At 41.2% G+C, this 26,114-nt stretch overlaps 2 protein-coding genes across 2 annotated transcripts in view; one reads left to right on the forward strand and one right to left on the reverse strand.

The window, feature by feature from the left end:
- Nucleotides 1–241: 241 nt before the first annotated feature.
- On the forward strand, nt 242–1,424 carry NDUFB2 (NADH:ubiquinone oxidoreductase subunit B2). Its single transcript, XM_082280118.1, has 4 exons — nt 242–370; nt 458–602; nt 679–763; nt 1,342–1,424. The coding sequence occupies exons 1-3, from the start codon at nt 297–299 to the stop codon at nt 751–753; spliced, it is 294 nt and encodes a 97-aa protein (XP_082136244.1). The 5' UTR covers nt 242–296; the 3' UTR covers nt 754–763; nt 1,342–1,424.
- Nucleotides 1,425–6,151: 4,727 nt separating this feature from the next.
- BRAF (B-Raf proto-oncogene, serine/threonine kinase) overlaps nt 6,152–26,114 on the reverse strand; it is a gene marked incomplete at its 5' end in the record, with an annotated part of 79,927 nt that continues 59,964 nt past the window's right edge. Inside the window, 9 exons of the mRNA XM_082280663.1 lie at nt 6,152–10,720; nt 16,348–16,501; nt 17,356–17,490; nt 20,166–20,297; nt 21,026–21,144; nt 21,710–21,756; nt 22,910–23,086; nt 24,568–24,652; nt 25,362–25,479. Coding sequence (XP_082136789.1) covers nt 10,698–10,720; nt 16,348–16,501; nt 17,356–17,490; nt 20,166–20,297; nt 21,026–21,144; nt 21,710–21,756; nt 22,910–23,086; nt 24,568–24,652; nt 25,362–25,479 — 990 coding nt within the window. The 3' untranslated portion in view covers nt 6,152–10,697. The remainder of the gene's footprint in view (nt 10,721–16,347; nt 16,502–17,355; nt 17,491–20,165; nt 20,298–21,025; nt 21,145–21,709; nt 21,757–22,909; nt 23,087–24,567; nt 24,653–25,361; nt 25,480–26,114) is intronic.

Consider the following 26,114-nt stretch of genomic DNA (forward strand, 5'->3'; position numbering starts at 1 on the left):
CTGCCCTCGGTGCCGCCCCAGCGCTCCCAAGTGCTGTGGGGAGTGAGGAGGCAGATGTGCGGGGGCAGTGTGTGGTGTCTCCGTGCCCCGGGACACCTCCGTGCCCTGAGCTGCCCCGCCCGAGCGCCCCAGCATACCTCCTTTTCCTGGGATACCTCCCTTTCCCGGGATACCTCCTTTTCCTGGGATACCTCCCTTTCCCGGGATACCTCTGTGCTGTCTCCGCCCCGGAAGGCGGCGGTCGCGCCAATCGGCGGGGCTGTTGCTGGGCGGTGCGGGTGACATTGGGCACAGCCATGGTGGTGGCGGCGCTGGGCCGGGCGGCGGGGCGGCTGCTGCGGGCCGGGGCCGCCGTGCCCGGGCGGCGGCGGTGAGCGGGACGGGCCGGGCAGCGGGGCGGGCGGGCGGGCCGGGGCCGGCGGGGCCCGGAGTGAGGCGGGGCCGTGCTGTGTTGCAGCGCGGGCGGCGGGGTGCACATCCCGCCGCGGTACCGGCAGTTCCCGGAGCTGACGCGGGCGCAGGTGATTCGAGGCGAGATCCTCAGCGGCTTCATGTGGTTCTGGATCTTCTGGCACTTCTGGCACAACTCGGACATGGTGCTGGTGAGGCCGGCGCGGCGGCCCGGCGCGGGGGGCGTGGGCCGGGCTCTGGCCGCGCTCTGACGGGCCTCTCTCCCAGGGACACTTCCCGTACCCCGACGCTTCGGCCTGGACGGACGAGGAGCTCGGGATCCCTCCGGACGATGAGGAATAGCAGCACACCGGTACGGCTCCCGTCGCCCCTCCTCGGCCCTGAGCGCGGCCCGCGGCTGCGGTGCAGCTCCGGGGCCCCGTGCCCGGCTCTGGCGGCTGCTGGTGCCGCTGCAGGGGCCCTGCTCGCAGCAGGCCTTTGTGCGCTGCCCGGGGTGCGCTGCCCACCCTCAGCGGTACCGGAGGCAGCGTCCGCACTGCTCGTTGCTTTCACACACTTGTCTCGGGTGCCTGAGACCACGTAGCCCTGTTTTTGGCAATATATTTGCCTGCAGTGTAACAACTGAGTTTGTTATGAGTTGTAGTTTACCTGGGAGCAGTTCTAGGTTATTTTCTTTATGCTGTTCTGTAGACCCAGCGTTATCTAACCTTGGCTGGAGAGATCTGTCCAGATGTCCCCTTAAACGTTTGAGGGTTTTGTTTCCATTTCTTTAATTACCGAGTCTTTTTTAAGCTGTTGTGTCACACATTACAGCTCTAAACCAACAGCTTCACCTACTGCTGAAGGCAGCGTTGAGGAGGTCCTTAGGCTCAACTTGGTGGGAAAAGGATGAGTGAAAAGGTTCTCAGGTTTCTCTTCTGTTACTTTCAGGTTCCTGGAACTAACTGAGACCCCTGGAACCAAATCTTTGGCTCCTGGGTCCTTCTGTCAATAAAACTGTAAACAAAGTCTAAGCTGAACTGGTTTTTTTTTTTTTTTTAAGTAGAATTTTTGGAAAATGACCATGACAGCTCTAAAGTTGCGGTACTTGAGTATACAGGAGCTTCTGTAATGCCTGCTTGATAGAGAATGTGTTGGCCCCAAGAAATAAGGTCCATAAAAGCATAGGAGGTAACAGTCTTATCAATAAAGGTTCTGCCAAATAACCAATGAAGAGGTGAGGGGAAATTGCATAGAAGCAGGAGAATTTACCCAGAAGATAACCCAGACCAGCTGGTGTCAGGCTTTTCCCAGGGTGAAGGAGAATTCCTCTTGGGTACTTAAAAGTTCAGAAAAGTAAATGTAAAAATGCCTTAGGGCTCAGCACAGCAGTAAAGGAGCCAGTGATCCAGCTCAAGGAAGTTGAAGGGAGGGGGGTTACACTGCAGGAGTCCCTTGATTGTATTATTTTCCTTCTCTTTCCCTTCCAGAGTTACCTCCTAAAGTAACTTTCTCACTCCCCTTAGCCACCTTAGTTGCACCTCTCCAACTTCATGGAGAGGCGGAGTCATACATGACACAATAAACAGTCTCCTTCAGACTTTTCCATGCAGTCAATCTTTATTATAGCAGTATTCTCATATTCACATCAAGTACATAGAACTTTTTGCCTTTCATATAATACAGAGTTCTTTAAATAACTTTACACTGAAATAGTTTTCTTCAATCTGAATTCAGCTATCAAATTTTAATATGTTTTAAGTCTCCATGCTCTCTAACCAAACTGGACAATATTTCCCATTGTACAAATTTACATGAGAAAAACTCCAAAGTACAAATGAAGGGACAACAAAAGTAAAGGGAGAAGGAAGAAACAAGAAAAATAAGTTGTATTGGCAATTACAGGGGAAACTTGAGAAGGAACAAAGGGGAGTTGCCATGACCCACATAACAGGAAACCAAAAATAAACATTTTGTTATGAATTAAAAAATAAATACAGGTTTCAAAACAATTACTCCATTGTAGATTTTAAAAAGCAGCTATGGAAATCTACTAACACAATGGGTTGTTGTTTTTTTTTAAGTAACCAGACTGGACCTTCTACTTTGCAGTCATAAGCCCCTTGCAAACCTCTGGTGGTCAAAAAAAAAAAAAAAAAAATACAGCTGAAAGGAATGTGTTAGCACAGAGTTTAAAGTGGTGGGACATACATTTCATTGCACTAAGGAACAAACAAACAAAAGAAATCAAATCTGTATATAAATTTCCCTTTCCTCTCCTTACTATGTACTTTGCCTCTCATAAACAAGCCTCTGTATTATGAGGTAATGCCATTGTCTTGACTATATATAAAAATAATAAAGTTTAAAGAATATAGATCTGGGTATCTATAAACTTTAAACAAGCCAGTCATCTCTTACTCCCCCCTGGGGTCCAACCACTGAGTGCTACCCCTTCCGTCACTGCTCAATGCATGGCGCTCTCCTGGGAAGCCCAGGAGAGCTGTGCCCCTTTCCTAATCTAGGAAAAGCAGCCTGTGCTCAAGTAAGAAAAAGAGACAGTGCAAGTAACGCACAACAGGTTACACACACCTACACCTGCTCCTGCAGAACAAGGCAGAGTCACAGAAGGCAACAGTGGCCAGCCTGGATGTGTGTTGGGGCAGGGAAAAAGGGATCCAATTAGGCAGCTGATGGCTGATTCCTTTTGCAATTGCTCCAGAAGGATGTCACTGCCCAGCCCGGGGAGACCCATCACTGCACCTGGAGTGAGGTGGGGAGGAGGGTTACACCTGGAGAATGGAGGGCCAGGAGGAGCACTGCACTTGGAGTCAGGATGACCACAGAGCAGATGGGCTGGCTCGTGCATCCCAGGTAGTGGTAGACCCTGTTCTAGAGGCACAGGGCAGTACTGGATCCCAAGAGGATTTCAAGAGTGGAAAAGAAGTAGGGGCAGGACTTTCCCCAGTCCCAACAAATGATATTAGAACAGCAATGTTAATTTGGGTTGCCAACACATGCAAGTTGGCCACTGTCAGGTTTCTGTCAGTTGAGAAGTGTGGACAGGGGGAGGAAGGGGAGGCAGGTAGGACACAAGGCTCATGAAAGAATGATGTGCTTTTTTTTTTGGTTGATTTTTTTTTGTGTGTTTTTGTTTTTTTTTCCTAAAGGTTCACAGCTTTGAATAAAAAAAGCACATTTATTGCACTTACACTTTAGTTTAGACAGAGTTAATTTAAATTATGCTCTCACAACCCCCCACCATCCCAAAATAACCCAACACCCAAGTTTGGTCCATTTTTCCCCCTAGACACAACATCCGTGCCCAGATGATGGGCTCCATTTCTTCTAATGTTCCACTGAACTCCCAGACACACAGATGGATTTTCTCTTCAACAAGGGTGAATACACAAATGCAACACAGAATGACATTTATCAAAACAAAACCTGACCATCTTCCAAACCCAAATAAAACAACAAAAAAAGAAAACAGTTATTTTTGTGGTTTACTTGCTCAAAAGTAAATGTCACACAAGGCTTATTCTAAAATACAGCTGCTTGCTGCAAACATGACAAACTAGACAAAATGACTGGACAGGCCACTGTTGGCTGTTGAGGAGGCTGGGTGAGCTGAACACACTGCTGCTGGATGCTATGAAGCAAGTATTAGGTAGTTTAGAAGTTCCTAAACAAAAAAACCCCAACAACAAAAAAGAGACAAAATAACCATCACATGTACTTTTAGTGCAGAATTTGGAGTAGGTAGAAGGATTCCAGATAGTTACTGGAACTTAAGTAAAACATCTTTAAGCTTTATTTTCTAAAAGGAACAAACCCAAATTAAAATGGGTCTGATATTTCATATGAACTGTGCATTTAGACATAACTTCATAATTTACAATTATGCCAAAAGTCTTGCCCCAAGGAAGAAGAGGAAAAGATCTGAAAAAGCACAAATATCCAAACCGATTATTTTGTCCTTCATGGACAAGTAGGTTAAATATGACACTGATACATAGGTACTGCCAGAAGTCTATGTAACCAGTCTGAAATTTGAACAACTCAAATTCACACCTACTGGTTGTCCCTCAGCTGACAAGACACCTACCATCTCCCACAGTTAATGTGCAATAACAGGATGTGATCACTGAACAGCAACTGCAAGAGGCCCAAGGAAGAACTGAGGAAACCTGTTGACATTCCAGAAACAAAACTTACTGTATTTTCTGGGACAAGGAACTAATTGTTTGGCCTGATAGATGTGAACTTTGATTACATGAGTACTAGTCATCAGTTTCTCCTCATCTAGCTCTCATTCTTCATCTACCATCTCACTCCAAGATGCTATGAGAGTGTGACTTTGGGCCTCTTTGGAGCTTTCTTTAACAAGATCTCTGTGTCCTTGGAGAGGAAGGAGGGCTTGTTTTTAAGTTAAATGAACCTCATTAACTGTTGACAGAGCAGATTTCAAGCAGCAGGTTTGCTGTAACTCAATTTGGTACCCTTCAATTCTTAGCTTTGAAATGCTAATAGGTATTTTGGGGAATGCTCTCTGCCCTCCTTGCTCCTTTACAGGAGTTGACCAACTCCAAACTACCTACCTACAGGGATAGCTATATACAAAACTACTGCAGCAGATGTAAACCAAAGACACTGCTCTAGTTACAAAGCACCTGGTTTACATTCCATTGTACTTTTTAAGGTTGCAAAGGCACATGAGCATTTGGCAAACTACAAAATCTGGTTTGGGGGATCCCTATGTAAACCATTGAACAGAGGGTCTCAGTAACTCTCTTTTCTAAACAAAAGAGAGATGTTAGTTTTCATCTGAGTTCATTCTCGGTGTAGTCTGTATTCTGCAGCTTTTAAAGCTTCCTCCTTCCACAGGCTTGTAGTTACTGCTGTCACCATGCTGACTTAGTAGCTTCTGTGTTAGCATCCTTGAAACTTAAATGCAACCTTTTTCATTTTAACAACCTGGCTCTGCTCTTCTGATAATTTATTAGGTAAGAATCATAGCATCATAGAGTATGGTAAGTTGGAAGGGACCCACAAGGGTCATCAAAGTCCAGCTCCTGGCCCTGCACAGGACACCCCAAGAATCATCCCATGTGCCAGAGAGCATTGTCCAAATGTTTCTTGAACTCTGTCAGGCTTGGTGCTGTGACCACTGGCCTGGGAAGCCTGTTCCAGTGTACAACCACGCCCTGGATGAAGAATCTTTTCCTGATATTCAACCTAAACATCCTCTGATGCAACTTCAGGCCATTCCCTTGGGTCCTGTCATTGATCACCACAGAAAAGGGATCAGAATCTGCTCCTACTCTTCCCCTCATGAGGAAGGTGTTAACTACAATGAGGTCTCCCCTCAGTCTCATCTTCTCCAGGCTGAACAGACCAAGTGACCTCAGTCGCTCCTCATACAGCTTCCCCTCCACACCCTTCAGCATCCTCAAGGCCTTCTCTGGACACTCTCTAACAGCTCTTTATCTTATACTTTGGCACCCAAAACTGCCCCAGCACTGGAGGTGAGGCTGCCCCAGTGCAGAGCAGAGTGGGACAATCCCCTCCCTTGCCCGGCTGGTGATGCTGTGCCTGATGCACCCCAGGACAGGGTTGGCCCTCCTGGCTGCCAGGGCACTGCTGACTCATGTTCAACTTGCCATCGACCAGGAGCCCCAGGTCCCTTTGTGCTCTCCAGCCTCTCATTCCCCAGTCTATACACACAACCAGGGTTACCCATCCCAGGTGCAGAATCTGGGACTTGCCCTTGTTAAACTTCATATGGTGGGTATGAAGTTGGTATGAAGTAATGAAGCAGTGAAGAAAGGTATTTCAGATGCATGCCAAAACAAACACCAAGTGCAAATGCACAGTAACAAGCCTGCAGTAAACAAAGTTTGTTTCATAAACTTCTACGTAAAATGCATCACAGAAAACCAGAACAACTCAGCACCTTCAGAGTGATGCCGTAGGAGTCCACTCAGGCAGCTGCTTTTTAACTTGACTGTACCTAGAAGCTTTGCCTGTCCCACTGTGCTACTGGTGATACATTTTATCAACAGAGGACATGTTGTCTACAGTACTATGAAGAGTTTGTGCTACACACGCTGCACTCACAGTCAAGAAGGGAATGAAATCTAGAGGCTGCAGAAGTCTGAAATGTGCACATGCTTCTTCTCTAAATTTAGCCCCTCCAGATATCGAAGCTGCAATTGGTACTTGTTTGCGAGGCATCTGGGGATCTGGCTTCCCTCAGCCTTCTGTAAAATGCTGGATGCATTTATATCACCAGGCAAGCACAGAAGAAAAGTTATTTATGTGTGATCTTCAGGGTACTTTTCCCCCAATTTGGGCATTTATGGAAAGACATGGTATTTATCAACAATCAAAATTTCACTAATTTTATGTCACAAAGGCCAAATTCTGCCTCTAATGAGCACATACTAATCCAAGCGATGCTAAGATGCCATTGTAAAATGGCAGTGTTTGTTCTCAAACATTCTGCATCATCATCAGCTGCTAGAGCATTCAAGTACAAGAAAAGATTATTTTGGGTAAGCATAAAAACCAGAAGTGGATTCATTTAATGACTTGCATGAGTTTAGCAAAAAAAGAAATGACTGGGCTAATTGTATCTGGGGCCATGTAGGACTTAATTGACACAGAAATTACTTTCAAAGTAACCTGGCCTGTATATTCCTCCCATTTGGTTTGAGCTCTTCCACAATGTTGCAGTTCCGGCAAATATGCCAGGGGAAACAAACACATACTGAACAGGAAGGTGTAACAGGTAACAGGCCTCAGTCAACTGAATGGAAAAGGAGAGGCAGAGGGGAAGGTCTGTGCCTGGCTGATAAAGACATGAATAGCTGGGACTGGATACTGGTACTTTTGCAAATGATTATGAAATACAAGATACTGTAGAGCTCAAATAAGCAGTATGACTCTCTAGAAGTTTGTCCCAACATGTGCACACAAAATATGCACTCACATTTCCATGTTATGGCATGTGCTTGTGGTTGGGACACCTCAAAGAAGCTTAAGGAATTTGGGGTAACAGGCATGAACGTATTGGTCATTTCAGTTTACTTCCTTCATCCCACTGCTACAGAGAGTACTCATTTCTCATCTATTTTTGTTTCCCCATTCACTAAACATCTACAGGGCATCTTTTAAGACTGGTTCTGATGGCATGCAAGACATCCAGAAAAAACTCCTGAAGGAAAAGATAAAACCAAAAATAATCCCAATTATTTACAAACCACATTTCTTCCAAAGTTTTGCATGAGCATTACCTGGGAACTCTTACAGACAAACACACATTACTACAGCTATCTGGAGGGAAACAAACAAACAAACAAACGGAGAAAACCAGTAGAAATGCATCCTGAAAGGACTTCTCTAAACAGCAGCCAAACAACTTGCACATTCCTCAGGGAAAAAAAAAATAAAACCAGAAACAAAACAGAAAAACAAAACTCCGAACAAACCAACCCCAATAAAAAAACCCCCAGAGATCATGTGTTACTTATAAAGTGCTTTGCATGGACAAGGATAGCAATTTTCCTTGTGCTTTTCCTATGGGCTCAAGAAGCATATTGTAGACTAATGGTAATGAATCTTCACCAAAGTAAGTTCATTTTAAGCAAAGATAGAATGAAGTTCCTAACAGCAAATCTTCTGCCAGCATGACTTTGTGGAAGGAAACAAGGGCTTTCAAGAAGCTCTGTGAAACAAAGGAGTGTTGAACCACCTGTCCATACTTGCTCTGTTCTTTCGAGAGAACATTTACCCCAGTATCCTCGACACGTACAACTGCGGCCACAGCCCACAGAAGGGCTGGAGCCAAGCACGGGGTGAAAGGAGAAGCAGTGACTGCTTCCTCCTCCGGGAGCCTGTATCTGGTAGATGCTCTCACCTGCCTGCTGACACCAGTGGCTCCAGGCTCCCTCCACCTCTCAGGCACTGGCCTCAGATGATCACCAGGGAGCACTCTGACTGCACCATCTGCACAGCACTGCTCGTGCATCAGCTTCTCCACACTGGAAAGTGGCTATTGCTACGTTTTAAATTCCTGCCAATCTCAATAAGGAAAAAACCTTACAGCATCTGAAGACCCACAGCAGACAAGAAAAGAATTTGTGCTTTTTTTTTCCCTTTGTTTTTAAAATGAGTCCTGTACACAAAATCAATTCTATTCATGTACCAACATGAATCACTTCATTCTTGTAGTGACTATTAAGTCATTCACTATTGCTATCTTGCTAATGTTTGTGGAATTAATATGAATACACAGTATTTCAGTTTTAATTCCCACTTCAGATTAGTCCGGTCCCTATAGCCCCAGTAAATATTTACTGAAAACGTAACAGACTACCAGCAACACCGCAAAATTCCAGGGTATTAAAAGCACCTTCTACTTTCAATGTGCTTTTCTCCCTTCATCTGGGAGCAACCTTCTGCAGACAGGAACAGTCCAACTTTCCCTAAGCAGGGAAGGACAGCATCCTCACTTGGTAAATCCATGTTTAGCATGGACACCACATTCACACACATTTAACTCCTTCATTTATTTGTGACGATTTTGTTAAACACTCCCCACCTCCTCCCAGCGAGAACCTCCCTGCTAGAGGCGGGGTCAGTTCTCCTGCCTCACCTGGAGTGGTACAGGGCTGATACAAATCAAATTCTGGAAACTTCTGTCTGAGCTTGAGTTTGTTTCCAATGTGGTCTGCCTTGCCTCTGTACAAATAATTTACAGGTAATACCACATACCAGAGAACTCTGCAAACAGATCACATCATGAGATATTCTACTAGAGGTAAATGATGTGCAGAACTTTATGACTTATTGTTTTCCCTGACTGGGTAACTTGTCAAAAAGCTACCTACCATTTGAAAACCAGAACTGGAGGACAGGAAAACAAACTCTCTAATGGAGATACCGCCACCTTCACCCTTGTTTGCAAAGTGTACAGAAGGAAAAGACAAACAGAAGGGAAGAGATGAGAGGGAGGAAAGCAATGAGAGGAGGAGTAGTCAGCGTGGATCCAGCAAGTACCGTTTTGTTTTGGTCTAACAACTTGCCATTAGGACAAGATGCTCCACATTTACACACACACTTATCAGAGGACGTTTAGTTAACAGGATAAAAATCCTTTAAAAAAAGCTCTTGAAAGTACCAAAACATAATTTTTGGAATGTCTAATTCTAGGGGGGTTTGTATTTGTATTCAATTCAACCTGAGAACTTTTTTCCTCATTTATGAAAACATTACATATTAGTAAGGTACCTGGCATTAACCTGCACCCTCTTTTAAAATAAAACTTTTAAAGTAGGTACATACACCATTCACAGTCTGTACGAGGATTTCTACAGACTTTACATGCTGCAGTAGCATCTTTGATAAATACATTGTATCATATGATACAAAAAAAAATAAAAGAGAGGACAATCTCGCTACATGTTTTTTAAACTTCAGTTTGTTGCTGGACCAACAAAAGAAGGATTGACCTAATCCTTCAGTAAGATGTATATGCACACACCAAGAAAATACTGGAAAAGGAAAAAAGTTAAGGATGGTGGTTGTTGTTTGTTCTTTTTAAGAAGTGGTAAAGTAAATCTGAAGAAGAGGTGTGGCAGCATCCCCTTTTCCTTCAGATGAACTTCTCTGCCTTCAGAATAACATCTCCAGCTCCCACTGCCCCACACTTTTAATTTTAAAGGAATGAAACCCAGTAATATACACAGATTGAGGTGTTTGACACTGTAATACAGTGAAAAGGGGATACTGCGTTGTCCATAAATCAGTAAGTACACCAGGAAAAAAAGGATCAGAATGGAAAATGATTCTCTGAAATTAGCACTCATCAGACGTTCAGCCTCTGATGGTTACACTGTTAGAGGGAGAAAGCCGACCGGCAGACCATCCAAAGCAAGTCTCCTAAGTTGCAGCAGCAGCAGCAGCTCCATCCCCTCACGCCCGAGCACCACAGGCACACCACGAGCGCCCTCTCCTCTCTCCTGGGAATGAGGCCAACGGCACAGGCAGCCACTGCGGGTCTCCGAATGCACGTGGTGGTTTGTGTTGAAGGAGAAACACTGGCAGCAGAGGACTCTGGTTCCCAAAAAGGTACTTTTTCCCATTGTGTTGGACTGGCAGTTCCATTCTGCTCCACTTTTAAGCTTATGGATATCTTTTCTAAATTACTTTAGGTTTTGCGGAGCAGAATGGAGTTTTGATGTTAAGAAACTGTAGGAACACAAGACTTAAATAACAGAGTGGGTGCTGCCATGGTGCTGTGGCTACTTGAACGCTGCAAATTCTCCTGTAGAGGGAGGACAAGAGCTTGGTTTAAAAAGGTGATTTCAGTTACTAGACTAGTTGAACATCAGGTTGAATATAAAAGATGTTAAAAAATGCAAACTGTTAAAATTAAAGCACAAGAGAATACACAGTGAGAGAACATTGAATACAGACCCAGCATATTTAACCAACAAAGGATTTCTTGAAAGCAAGCCATACCCATTCTTCCCAAGAAAGTGAAAGTTCAAGCAAAGTCTAAGTCATCATGCATTTAGAAAATTAAACGTGTCAGCTTAATTTTACGTTAGATTCCTTATTGCACATACGTCCTCCTGAGAAGCAACAGTTCCAATAAATGCATCCAACTGCAAACTAGTTTCTGGTCTGTTGTAAAGCTACTTTAATAACAAAGAACTACATGACACATCCATTACGCTTTAAAGACTGTATAAAGTAAAGCGCCTGAATAGAAAACCAGTGTTACAGAGTGCTAGGATTTGGTTTAGAGACCAACATAGCAACCTACTGAGAGAAATATAAGAATTGTCTACTCAATCCCAGACCAGAAATTAGGCCTCACTAACATGGAACATAACAAAGCAACTCCATGCTTCCTTCAGAATTACTGAATAATCATATGCAGTGCTTTCACATGTGATGATGTCCTGAAATCCTACATAATTTATTTAGTGGCACCATGCCGTGAGACAGACTTGTAGCCCCACTTCTGAGGGGATGCAACTATGGCACAGAGTAAAACTGCTGCCCAAAGTCTTTAAGGAGTCTGACAGAGACTGAAGAGAAGCTGAGTCTAAGGTATTAATCCTCTTAATACTATACTTTAACAAAAGAAATTTCCCTGCCACCCACAAAGAAATTGTATTCTGTAGGATTTTTAGTGAGGGATGTCTAACTAAGCATAATCAAAAGGACTCAGGAAAAAGAAAAGAAACATAACTTTCCCATGTTGGCTTCATATGCATTTTGGGTTAGCTTATGCCACTTTCTTGACAGCACTTCTCTGAGCTTTCTCCATACTGAAGGAATGATAAGCAGACATAAGAGAGCCTTTGTTCTGTTCAACACAAGTGTATTGAAAGCCATTACATTCAAACAGCTGCTCCCTATCTGGTGTCCTTCCATCTTTGCAAGAGTGACTGTATTGTTGGCTTTGTTTTTTCTCAAGATTCTTATTCTGAATATTGGAAACAAAAGAGAAACATCCCTGCAAACAAAATTCTAGGCTTATAGCATTAATTCTGTGGAATGCCTTGCCTCTACAAAGAGGAGAGCCAAGAAGAGCAGTCAGCAGTCCACACTAGGAGGGGGAAGGCATCTAAAAGGCCTGGGAGGAACAACTGACCCAGTTCTAAGGGAACTTCAAGAAAGCAGGGAAAGGACTGTGTCTTGTAGGAAATGAGAAGGGAGTACACCTGAAGTCCAAAGTAAGGGTGGCACAGGGAGTTGTGACAGACCTCAACCTCTGTGTGTCTTTATACACTGTGATGGCAGGCTTAAGTTGTAACAACAGCAGAATAAAAGCTTCATGATGGATCTAATTGCCTATTTTACTAGTTCCACCAACAGATGAAACTCCTGCTCTAAATACTCTAAATAGTGGATCATTTTTCCTTGCTTCCTTCTGCTACATTTCACTGACCTTCCAATTCTCTTCACAGTATCTTCTAGAAACACCTCAAGTTTTGTACATGTTTTCTTTTAAGAGAAGGACAAAAAAGTCATCAAGTATTGCCTGTGAGGCCAATTTTTAAGTGTGACATTCATGCTTAGCTGCACTTTCAAAACATGCTCTATTTAATTTATTTTTCAGTCTGCCTTTCTAAACTGCTGATTAAAGATCAATTTATAAACAAGAGATTGCTCCCTCATTACTCATCTTGTCCTTCTGCCCATTTCTGGTAATAATTCAGATTTTAATAGTCATATAGGGATTTCAGAAAAAAAAAAGAAAAGATGAACCTTTAATTGGGAAAGGGCAATGGAAAAACAGCACCAGAAGTAAAGAATTATTTGAGATAGAATGGTAGCTTTAAAAAGGTAATTTTCAGACTTTCCTGCCATTTAAATGAAACCTTAGCAAATACATTTTCTTTGACAAGCTAATGCTAAATCTCCCTTTCAAAATTGCAGTGTTAATCTGATCTCAAATCAACAGGAGACCAAAATAGGTAACATGGTCATCTAATAAGGGGATTATGTAGGTTGAACATGTATAAAATGCACTTGCCAGTGACAGCTTTCCCTAGGTGAGGTATGTACATGGCTATACCTATCCACATCAAGCTATGAAACCACATGCTTAGCAACTTGCTACGTGAAAAACCCCCAGATATTTATATTCATTGTGAGCCAGATATCTGAGGTGCTTTTTTATCAAGCAGAACTGCATACTTGCTTTGACTGGTAGCAAAGCAGTTCCTTTCCAAAGAATGGATAGCATCTGAAAATACACACTTCTTATAAATGCCTTTCAAGTCAGCTACTACAGTCTTTTCATGCTCGTCTCATGCAGAGCAAGTGGAAACTATTTTAAATGCACACTTTCAAAAAATCACTACTAAAAAGATGATCAAGATCTTTCACATTGCCTCCAACTATATATTAACAAGGGCATGTTCTGAGTGAACCTGTTGCCCCCGATTCTTGGAAGGATTTAAAATGCAGCTACCATCCTGTACTCTCACAAATTTGTAAGTTACCTAAATTCATGAGGTTACTAAGGTATACACACATCATCATAACTGTACTCCTTATCCTGGGGTAGATGCCATGTTTCTCAGAAGAATCATAAAGAGAAGAATGGTTCCCTTCCAGGCCTGTGCCAGCCTTATCTACTGAAGTAGAGACTGACTGACTTCCTGAAGGGAAACACCAGATTCCAACACCATGCCTGCATCACATTCACAGACACAGAAAAAAAAAAAAAGAAAAAAAGAGGTAGTTTTCTGTTGGACCTTGTGCTCATCTTTAGTATGCATACTATCCACTGGGTAAGTAAAATTTTGAAACCTGTTGAAGATACCAAGACAGATTTTGTTTCTGTACTGATATATAGGGAAGTAAAATAAAAAGGAATCTCACCTAGTATAAATTACTCCTCTAGAAAAACCTAGGATCCTACAGGCCTGTTTTCTGAACCAAAAGGTATCTGTTTCTAAACAATACAGCTGAGTAGCACTTTTAAGAACTCTGACCCAAATCCACAGGTGTAGTTAGGCATCTTCACCCCACAGATACTCCCAAATCTCACTGAAGCAGCAATTACAACTTAAAGAAATGAGGCCTCTAAATGCCTCTCTGTCAGATAAAGTTAATGATCCACAAAACACAGCCTCCTTTTAGGCTCCATAAAATGTTTAGGGAGAAGCTAAAATCACATGATGGCCATGGACCCCAAAATGCTCAGTGTGAAAGAACAGGTGACACAGGAAGAATGCACTGACCATACAGCAGAAATGGGGCCAAACGTGCCTAAGGATGGAAGCACTTTCCCCCCTATAACTGTAGCTCCTAAAGCACAGATGAACAATCTTCACAACAAGAAGGACAGCACTACTCCGAGGAATAACTGGTTTGAACTGATCTGGCAGACCTGAAAAAGAATAAGCATGGGCAGGGCAATGGTGATGGTTCTGCACTCTCTGCAACTCCCTGTGTGGCTAAGACTTTTCTGTGTGAGATGCCCCATTTCTAGATTCTGCAGGAGACCCAGTAGCATCCTGTTGCTCTGTACTGAGTACCATACCCCACAGCTTTGGAAGCACTCCTCATCACTGCTAGAATAGATACATAAAGAATGAGAGAGAAAAACAACACTTAAGCCCTGTTTTCATTTTAAGGTAAGCCTGCCAAAATGAGGTGAAGCTACCAGGAACATGGGAAACAGATTTTCTGTAACAATAACAACTTCTGTCCTCCAGCACTATTTCCATAGAGAGAGATTTCAACAGCTAAATTTCCTTGACTAAGAAAATGAGAAAAGTTCGTTCCCAAACTATTCAAACTGCAGAAGCCAAAAAGACCATTATAATCCATCCAGAAAATGTAAAAATTGCCTATACCTCTTCAAGCTAACTCTGCTTCCCATTTTAAAAGGCTCAGCTGCCAGACAGCAGAAAACCAAAACATTTTGGAATTCCTGATCTATTTCAAAAACGTATTGCTAGCAACACGCAAACTTCTCCATGAGTATGTAAATCAGAAGCCACTATGAACACTCGTGGCCCTTGAAGTCCTAACAAGAGCAGCAATAGATTGTTTCTAATGCAGAGTAATCTGTGAAAATTAACAGTTCAGCAGCTTAATCCAAGTAAAACCACATATCTCATCTCAAAACATGCAAGAACACTGACAGTACATCTTTTTTTTTTTGTACCTGACATTACAAGCTGATATAACCTGAACCACTACCCTGACGCACTTGTTTCTGAGCAATGCTTCTGAGAAAAATACAGTCTCCAAAGTGAGCTGGCAGGATTTTGGTAAGGTATCTAACTTTATCAGTTAGATATCTAGTCTAACTGATTCACTTCTGCCTAGTCAAACTAGCAGCTTTTACATGGAAGTGAGAAAATCAATTTGTCACCGAAGAGAAGCATGTTCAGTGTATTCTTAACAATATTAAAATAATTAACACCTTTCATCTTAACAAAATTCGTGGTATAACACTGATTTCCATAACAAAACTGCTTTTTCAAATCTTCTTTTCCTATTACAGGTGTTAGCAGCATTTTTTTCTTAAAGCATTTGGTCATGCTTGAGATTTAAAATGTTTTTTTAAATTTTAAAATCCGTGCTAATTGAAGGATACAGGCACCATTACCAGTAATAGCCTTGCAGCTTGGCAAAAGTGGATTCAGAATCTCTTCTGTGTTGCATTGTAACAGAACATTTGGAGATGGTCTAAACTATAGCAGGTCAGAACACTTAGGGAAAAATGTAACATAAGAAAACCCCAACCCATTCACCACTCTTCTGCGGGAAGAGATGTTCCCTGAACAGCACTAATTTAAACTTCAACTTTCAAGATAAGAGTCACATGTTATTCAGGGCTTTCTTTGGATTCTGTGTTGTATCTGCTTACTTCTGCTGACCACAATAAAGTTTTGGCTGTGTTCAGCTTTGAAGCTAAGTTTATTTTTCCAAGTGTTTCCCACATGAGTAGCACTATGAAATGAAGAATCTAAAGCTTATTGCTCAAATATAATGACCTCAACTGAAGTAAAAAAAAAAACCAAAACCCAAAACAACACACCACCACAGCTCGAGTAGATTAAAATCAAATACACTCCTGAGTAACTAATTCCAATCAATAAACTAGGCAAAAATGACACCTGATGACCTTAAGAAGATTTTTGCTTGTTTTGAAGTGACTTTTCCCATGTCCCTTACGTGACATTACAGTTCTTCTTGTGCCAGCTGTTCCCAGGGCGCTCGTTACCAACACAGACTCTGTGCTGGGAACATTCAATGCCCAGTGTTAGGAAGTGAGTCTTTGTTCCCTCAGTAAACCTTACAATTGGAGCTGGTAGGAACTGAGAAAAAGCACCTTGCATTCACAGGACACACCAGCACACGGACACACAGGCACATGCTTTCACATTTTGTTTCAGTGCACTGGAAACCCACCGTATCCCCCTGCTTGGATGGGTGTTTTTGGAGAAGCACAAGCATATAGACTAAAATCCTCTGTCTGGAAGCCAGCTCGGTTCAATGAGGGCTCAGATGCACTGCGGTGAATTTTTGGCAATGACCGGGCCAGAAGCTCAATGGAGGCAAGAATCTAAAACATAGAAAATAAGTGATCAAACCTGGTGTTCCAAAGATGTAACTCTCTCTTATTAAAACCAAAGGCACAATATCAATTCACTACAGAAAAATATTTAAACACATAATAAAGAAAGAATTTTTCAAATACAGCTTTTTGCACTGCACTCTTGATGTTTATATTCTAAGGAAGTTGAAAAGGACAGCTGGGGAATTTCCCCGTTTATAAAGACACACCGATTCCCTCTAAGCACAGTGAAAACTCTTGCTTTTTATTGGGCTCCTTGTCTGTGCCCTAGTACCTGTACCTGCCACTGCTGCAAACAAACCCAGCTCCGGCAGCATTTTGCTTAATAACATTCACCGCAAAGTCAGCAGGGGGAGCTCCTTATCTTTCGAAAACGATTTGGTTACATTTAAAACAAAAAATCAGATTACTGCCCTCCTCCTCCTCAAGCTTTTTCAACCCAAACCTTCCTCAGCAGGCATGATAAAAATCAAGTTTTGTGGCAAAACTATCGGTTTTCCCTCATGAAACTTGGGGGAGAGCAACGAGGGCAGTGTACACATTTCTGAGCACATAATACCAAGTACTAATTTGTGTGTCTAACTGTGACTATTACTTCCATTATCTCCCAGCTGAAACTTTCTCCAACATGTAAATACTTTTCCAAATACACAGGTCATTTTAATACCTGCATTTTGAAATTAAAATGAGCATTTCTAATTAAACAGAGCTAACCAGGTACCGAACCAGTGCTCTTATGAAATCCTGCTATAGCACTAATCAAAAAAATTTTTCACTGGCCAGTGAGTTCACAACTTTGAATTGTAAAAGTCTGTTGAAAGCTAAAGAGGAACATTTCTCACCTGTGGAAAAAGGGGTCTCTCATCTCTCTTCTTTTTTAAGCATTCTGCCATTAGTCTCTTCATAGCTTTTGGACAGTTGCTCCGTACTTTGCTGAGGTCTGGAGATAGGTATCCTCGTCCCACCATAAAAATTATCTTTATTTAAGGGGAAAAAAGATGAAAGAGGAAGAAGCTGAGTTGATAAAATAAACAGTAACAAAAGGTGAACATTTTGCTAGACTATTTCAGCTGCAGCAGCAAGCTTTCTGCTCCCAGGAAGCATTATCTGGTGTTGGAATTGACAAATTTCTTAGAGTAATGCCTGCTAACCTACTCAGTACAGAGAAAAAAAAAATCAGATCTTTCCTCCTCCTCAGGGAGATTTCTGTGAAACTTGAACACTAGTAAATGGTTACCATTTATAGCAATAACCATCTAAGTTATGGTTCTATGGTATCAAAAACTGACAAAAACAAGAATAAGAAACTCTGTGGCAGCAACAATGTCTAAAAATAAAGATTCTGTAAAAAGAAATATTCTGTTTTATATTACAAATCAACAACAACTTCACATTGAAAGGTATTTTAAGAAACACATGGACTTCGGATATTAAAACCCTTCACCTTCTGAGAATTAATTCCATCGTATACTTTTCCAACACAAAAGCTTATTCTTGACATCTGACCACCTCCCCCACTTCCACAAAAAAATAGAAAAAAAAAAAAAAACCACAAAAGAAAAAGAGAAACTGCCTCTTCTCTGTAGAAGAGGAGACAGACAAGACAGGCTTGGTATTTTTACAGTAATTCTTTGAACATGGAAGGCCATGTTATATTTCACCTAAGGATAAAACTTAAGCATAAACCAAAGTAAACAACAAAGATAGGAAGCAGGAAAACAAAACAAATATGGTTAATCATCTCTTGTATATATAAAAAACCATCAAACATCATCATGTCAAGCCAAGGTCAATTGTAACGTGGTTTGAGTACTGCAGTAGCACTGACACTAAAAAGCCCTCCCAAACCAGCTAATCATAGACCCATTCATGCTGCAGCAGTAATCACTGCCTTTGCTGAGTACTCAGACCCAGCAGGTATACCACACTTTCTATCTAATGAAGTGTAACTATTTCATACCTTGACACTAGGGAAAAAAAAACACCAACAGAAAACCCTCACATCTCAAGCATGCTGTACACGTTATTTATACTAACACAATCCTAGTCCTTTTTTAACTTTCTGCTTCAGTCGCATCTGTGCTGGCATCAAGGAGGAACAGAAAACTCCCATATGGTTTCTTTAGAAATCCCCATGTGCCAGAGCAGGATTTTGTAGTAGAGACTTGTGTACTGCATCCCTTACCTCTACTGGAATCAGACTTACCATTATCTAGCAGCTAGTATTTTCTAAATAATGGTACAAGTTGAAATTATTCAAAATTCATTACTGTTTATGTTTCAAATAGTTTCTTTACAAATAATATAGGGGCTAATCTTTTATTTTAAACCAGAGAAAAGAGAGTATCACTACAAGAACAGTCTAGAAAAATCTGTTAAAGTGAGAGAAACACTCTGAGGTATAACAAGAATGACACTTTGCTCACTAAGAAGCTTGGTTGTGTCATAGTAGCTTATGTAGATGCACCATAGAGTGAAGAATATTCACAACTTCTCAGATAATAGACAAGGACTGACAAAACTCAAGATATTAGATCACATCTTACATGTTGCCTTCACTTGCATTTTAAAATTTGTTTCAGCACTTCCCTGTAAGCACCCACATCACTGGGTTCATCTTTCAGATCTCAAAAGGTAAAAGCTAAACAAGGCCAAATACTGTTTTTAGAAGGCTGGATTCATCTGGCCAGGAATCCAGACGTCTCCTTTCTTTCAAAAGGCAAAACCAAAATTACAAAAAAGAAAAAAAAAAATTAAAAAGGAGTCATTCCAAATTTGATGAATTGGGATGAAGTGTTCTGGCAGATATGGAAGCAGCCTTGTAAAACAGCATTCACAGATGAACGTTGCTATGGTTTCAATTCTCAAGTACTGACAGTGAAAAAACAAGGGATGAGGACACAGAAGCAACATAAATACATCACTGCTCAGACACAGAATAGTTTACACCGAAGATCTTGATGCACAGATACTATTTTCAGGTTAGACAGAAATAATGAATCAGGTATGCCTTCCCAAACGTGCCTATCCTGTGGAGATGTATTACAGCGTGTGGGATCATTAAGACTCAAGGAATATTTGTTAACAATTAAGTAATCTTCTTACAGGATTCCCATACTCTGGAAAGTTATATACTCCATCAAGCAGGATTTGAGAAATGCTGGTATCCTGCAATTCAGTTAGATGGTGTGTGTGCTCTCTCAAAGTAGAAATGAATACAAAACATTCGGTGAGATGACTGCTCTTCTGTTTTGTCAATCCTGTAGCTGCACTATTTGTTATTCACTGCAAGTGGAGGGGTGGGGGGAACAAGAGGAATAACTGAACACACATATATGGGGGATCACTTTGCAGAACTATTCTAAACTAGATCACTATTAAGTAATCTGCTCTCTCCCTAATAAGTATCCTGGCAACCAGTTCAGAAGCTGAAAATCTATATTTAAAATAAAAAGAACACAAAAAATACCTCAAGAGAAGTAAGTAAATTGCTGCCATGTGGCTGAGGCAGATCTAGAAAATGCAGAAATGTCATCTCACAGCATCAGAATCAGAAACACCAAACACACAGAACATTAGAATGTTCACCACCCAAGGCTGAATCAATCTGTGTTTCAGGCTACACTTGACTGAAGTCAAAGCCTCCCCTTACCTGGTCCCTGTTGTTGATGTTGGAGTATGGCAACTGTCCAGTCATCAATTCATAGAGAACAATCCCAAACGCATACACATCCGACTGAAAGCTATATGGGTTTTTATCTTGCATCCTAATAACTTCTGGTGCCTGTATCATAAAAGGCAAGAATTAGTTTTTATTTCTCTACATTGTGCTGCACCTCACATACCAGGAACAAATATGGACTTGTCCAGGGTACAGGTGCAAGGCCCACTCTTGCCTTCAGATGTTACTGGGTCCTAAGACAGAGTGAATGCTGACATGCATCTCAAAATTCACTGCTTCATTTCAGCTTGCTGATCCCTTTTACTCCTCTATGACAGATCAAAATGACCTTGTCCAGGCTGAGAAGGTATTTAGAAACTGTAATTCTAATGACACTTAAAATAATGTCAGCTAACAGAACTTAATTTTTTCCAGGGAGAAAAGGAGGAAGTGGAGCCGCACAGGAGATTGCAGTATGAAGTAACTCTTCTTGAATCCTTAAAACCTAAGACCATCTTACTTTTCGCTGAGCTAGTTCCTCTACTCTTTTGCAGGTTGTTTTGCAAGGCTTTTCTCACCTTCTCAGCCCTGGATTAATGATACTCTTTTTCCTTAGCCACCATTTTCACTTCAGTTTAAACCTCAGAATAAAAGATGGAGACACTGAAGTTTTTCTGCTGACTACTGGAAAACACATGCTTAAAGAAGAACTGAAAAACATTCATTTACTACTTTGCATTACTGCTTGTCTTTCCCAGCTTAAGCCAGCATGCCAGAGGCATAGAAGCAGAAACTTTGGCCAAAGGTAAATACATTTGTTGAAACAAGCTCACCATTTCCCCCTTGCTTACCATCCATAGAATGGAACCAGACAACTGTTCAAACTGTTGGGATCCACTCCATCGTGACTTCACTGTAGCTAGACCAAAATCACCTATTTTTACTGTGAGGTCTTCATGAAGAAAAATATCTAAGGGGGGAATGTTAAGGGAAAACAGACAAGCAGTGCTGTGCCTGTCCTAAAAAAACAATAAACAGGTACAAATTTGCAACATGAACACGACAGTTTTAACCATTCACTGTCACTGAAGAAGGTTTCCATATCACACAGGTGTTAGGCAGCCAGCATGGTGAATTATGGCATGTAAGGGTTACATAAGTAATGACTGGGCCAGTGCTGAACAGACCACGGCCAGGTGGCTTTCTTGAAGTGCCAAGTATGAAAAAAGCTGAAAATGTTCCATGAGCCAGCTCACGTAATCTTTCATTACATGAAGAAACCAAAGGATGCAGAAAAATCTTTGTGATATCAGCTAAAACTCCCTATGTTATTGCAATCAAATCAAAAGACATAGTAAGCATCTCTTATTTTGTTACTAGTGATATTACCCCTTCTCAACAAAATTTCTTTTTGGCAAATATTCACACATGAACAGCTTTTCACATCAGTAAATTAATTTCTGGCAGAAAAAAAAAAATAAAAAACAACCAAGAATGCTTTCGCTTTCCAGAATTACAGCTCTGGGAAAGGATACTATTACTCTTGAGGTCTCTGTGGATGATTGACTTGGCATGCAAATAACTGAAAAGCAATATCACAGATCAGGTGGGTTAGGTAATACTTCACTAATCAACAACTCAAAATTCACTGTACTACTGAAACATAAATTCTGTAGACATTCAAACTGCACATTTATGCAGGTAGTAAAACTTCGGTTCCCCATGACAGTTTCTGCAACATTCACAGGAAAAAAAAAATTAAAAATTTTCAGCTCAAATCTGATGCTACTGATGAATAACAATTATGCTCCAACTTCTGCTTTTCAATACTTACTCAATATTCGCAGTAAAAAGAACTTCAGTAATTTTTTTATGCAATTGCATGCTGAAAGTTCTGCCTTCCAGCCTTAATGGTGACTGTCAAGACACTTTGTGAGCCAGTCACAGCTTTAGATAAGGTGTTTCTAAATTGCAGGAGCTAAATGTTTTTCCCAGTCTCAATGTGTACTCAGATACACTGACTGCTTTTTAGTAGAGGAGTGGAAAAAAGATCCCCTGGCTGCAGCCTGGATAAACAGATGGCAGGGAACACAGGGGAGTGTACTTGCCCCACAGCAGATACAGCCTGAATCAGGCAACTAGTCTCCCATGGCTCTTTGTTTAGTCAATGAGATTGGCACAAAACTGCGGGAAAAGCCCCAATTTGTGCCTCTGCTTTGAATCGTGTTCATAAAACAGCTTCTGCATCTCCCCTACCTACAGATGGAGCCTGGGGAGATGCACAGGCTAACAGAAGGCTAAGGCTGGTTGCTGCAAACACCTCCACACCTGTTGACTGAAAATGTAATGGAGTACTGAGTAGAAAAATGGCACAATGAACTGCAATCATAGTGGTTTTTCAGCTGGAGTGTGATTTCTCTGGTCTTACAGCAGTGTTCTGATTTTGACACACAATATTTGCCTAGTTTTGTAAATTCTAACTCAATGACCCTCTCTGGGAGTAAGGATTATTTACAATCCTTAGAACAAAATAGGTATGCTTTCTTCAGATGTTGAAACCTGTTATTTAGAGAGCTCTGATACTTTCACCAAATGCTTTGATGATTGACACAGGACCCTGGGCTCAGCAAAGTGTGCAGAGAGCTGGCCTTATTTGCCAATGGCAGCCACAGTGTGAAGGGGATAAGTAAACATTGCCCCAGTGCTCATTTGCAGACAAGTAATTCAATACTTACTCCATGCCTTGTGCAGTCTGTCGTGCAATATCAATTAGCTTGATCATTTCAAATTTGGTCTCAATGATGTGTAGATGGTGATACAAACTGGACCCTTCACACCATTGTGTAACAATGGCCAACTGGGGTTTTGTTGAATAACCCATGAAAAGCAGGATATTCACATGTCGTGTTTTCCTGTTTACAAAAAAATAAGAACCAGGAGGAAATCAGATCAGGAAATCAGGAAAAGCCAGGCAGATCTATCACAGTCTACATAAGTATTTCCAAACAGAAGGGGTTGAGTCAATCTCAACTGTTACTAAGATAACATGATAATCTCTTGCTAGATTCATTTAATGAATTATTCCTCAAGTTAGCCTTCTTATCATACTAACATGGAATAACTACTCTGGGGTAGGTGAAAAATGTCAGAGCTCTTTTATGATTTCTTACACGAAAAAATTAACATGGCACCCCAGAGTGTCCCAGAGCCTTTGTCCTTGCAGCAATGTGGACTAGGACAGTTCTATGCTATGTGACTGTGCCTTTTTCAGGTTCAAGAATTTGTCAAGTGATGCTGAGAGTAACTGCTGAGGAAACAAAAAATAAGCAGTTCCCTGCAAATTCTACCACAAAGCTATGTAATGATGAATCACAACGGAGAAGGCACAACTACAGGCACAACTATATGCCTTGTCTGGGTCAAAGGATAGAACAAGTGACTATGTAAGTGCTGAAACATCAACAAACAAAAATGCTGGACTCCATCTATGGGACTCCCAGCAGAAAGCTGGACTAAAATGTTTGATTTGATTTAAGTTCTGTCAAAATTCTGTCCAAAAAATGAAGAGATATCCAAAGTTGCACACCTCAGAATGCTTCTACTTCCACAATCATGAGCTTAAGAGTTTTTGGAACTAACATTTTCCTGGGGTAAAAGGCTGACCATTCCCTTTCACCATGTAGCTTATTTGGGATGCTTCTGCAGCATGGGTGCCCAGGTCAACACATCAGGTTTCCGGGGTAAAAACCTTCTTGCTATTTTGTTTCTTAAAACAGAATTAAGCTCGACACTAGTCAAGATTGTACTTTGATGTAATGTTTCTTTACAATACATTTTCTATCATATCATGCTGATGGATCTTCTTTTAAGAGCTGAACCCAAACCAAATACCTCCTCTGAGACAGTAGAAGCAGTAGGCATGAGAAAAGGAAATCAAGAAGTTACTTTACGAGAATTACATTTAAAAAAAAAAACCCTCAGAGAAATTAATGTTACTGAACAGAAACTATTAAAGAACAGATAATATGGGCAGTACTGTAGCTGAAAACCAGCCATTAGTCATGCTCTCCTTCAATTTCAAAATGTGAATGAGAGGAAAGAAAGGCCTACAGCTCGCACTTAGGCTTGACTGTACCCTGGGGGCAGTACAATAGCAAAAACCAGTCCTGAGTGTTTGGACATACATGTACTGACAACACAGATATGCAGACAAACACATACAGGGAAGGACTAGCAGTGGGTACAAAGAAATATTTTTAAATGGCTATTTTTTCTGCCTGAAGCATTGTCACGTAGGAGTGAGACCAACATGTTCTAATGGAGAGCTAAAATTCAATGATTAATGAAGCACAAATCTACACACATTATTTTATGCCATTAAAAATATTCTTACCTGAGCACTCCTACTTCATTTTTGAAAGCCTGCAACTGTTGAGGTGTGGGTGCTGTAACATTCAACATTTTCACTGCCACATCACCTTTAAAACAGCAATTTTTAGTAAGTGCCATTGATACATACTCCTCTCTTGAGAAAATGCTATACAGAGCATCAGAAATTCTGGGATACCCTGATTTTTAGCTTACATGAAATAAATCACTACAATTTAAAAAAAAGTCAGTATTCAGTCAAATGTAAAAATACTCTTCTTACTTTACTCTGAGAAATCATAGCCAAGCCAAAGCTATTAAAAATACACATTTGAAATCCTCATTCATCAAGATGGATACTTCTTCCTGCCTAACTATGTTTCATCTTTGCCCTAATAATGTCTCCATTCATAAGAACATGCAAGAGCTGAGTTTCTAAGCAATATGAAGTTTTTACACTAGTTATTTAGCACGCTACGTATTAATTTAAAAATCATATTTACTGCCCTTCACTGCACTCTCCCCATTATGTCCATGTCTCTCTTGTTCTGAGGAGCCCAGAACTGGACCCAGCATTCCAGGTGTGGCCTCACCAGTGCTGAGGAGAAGGATTGCCTCCCTTAACCTGCTGGCAATGCCTACTGCAGCCCAGGACCCCATCCTCCCTCTTTGTGGCACGGGCACAGTGCTGGCTCCCTTTCAGCCTGGTGCCCACCAGAACCCCAGGTGTGTTTCTGGGAAGCTGCTGTCCAGCTGGGTGTGCCTGGGCAGGCACTGTGACCTCCTCAAGAACAGCTTCTTGCTGTGATGGCCACATACCATGCCACTTTCCTTTGTAGACTGTTCCAAATGATCCGGATCCTATCCTTTGTCCAACTGTGATCTGTCCATCTGGTATCTCCCAATCATCACTTGAATCCCGTCGACCAAGAGTTTTCTTCATGTATGTGCAAAAACAATAAAAAGGGAGAAAACAAGTGCATTAATGTCTCTGAAAACAGCTCCTTTGTTAAAAATTTCTCATCAGCACTTCCCATCATTACTGTCCTAAAAGGGTTTTCTTTTTCACGTGTTGTCTTTTGACTTTTAAAGTTAGCCGCACACAAAACCTCAGGACATAGGTATGCCAAATTATTACCTGGCATGAAACATTTGCAACAGCTTTCTGGCAGTGTTAAAACCAGAAAATATTAAGAAATGCTTACCAAAAAGAAAGCAGTATTTGATTTTAAATTCTTAATCATAATATTAAACTGTGAATTTAAAAAAAGTGGATGTTTTTATGTTTTTATGAATTGTTACATAAAAATTTGTTACATACATTTGTTACTTTCAAAGTTTATGAATCATGGTGGGAAAAGTTAAGCTCTTATATGAAGGGGAAGTGGCATTACAATATGAGGCACACTAGTCTAAGTGAGTTTAGTCAATTATTTAAATTATTTATAGATCAGTCCCACAATTATTTACTAGTTTAAAGTGGTTTTAAAGTGGTTATCCCACTCCATTATCTATTGGTTTCAAGGCTTGATCATTGTCATAGTCAGCTTCAAAATAATTTAGAAAACTTGG

The sequence above is a fragment of the Coloeus monedula genome, assembly GCF_965178545.1.
Source record: "Coloeus monedula genome assembly, chromosome: 4".
Taxonomy (NCBI): domain Eukaryota; kingdom Metazoa; phylum Chordata; class Aves; order Passeriformes; family Corvidae; genus Coloeus; species Coloeus monedula.

Excerpts from the sequence above, each read along its gene's own strand:
- NDUFB2 (XM_082280118.1), top strand. The coding sequence starts at position 297 with ATGGTGGTGGCGGCGCTGGGCCGGGCGGCGGGGCGGCTGCTGCGGGCC. Across the intron at positions 371-457 it reads GCCGTGCCCGGGCGGCGGCG|CGCGGGCGGCGGGGTGCACA; the intron begins GTGAGCGGGACG and ends GCTGTGTTGCAG. Across the intron at positions 603-678 it reads ACAACTCGGACATGGTGCTG|GGACACTTCCCGTACCCCGA; the intron begins GTGAGGCCGGCG and ends CCTCTCTCCCAG.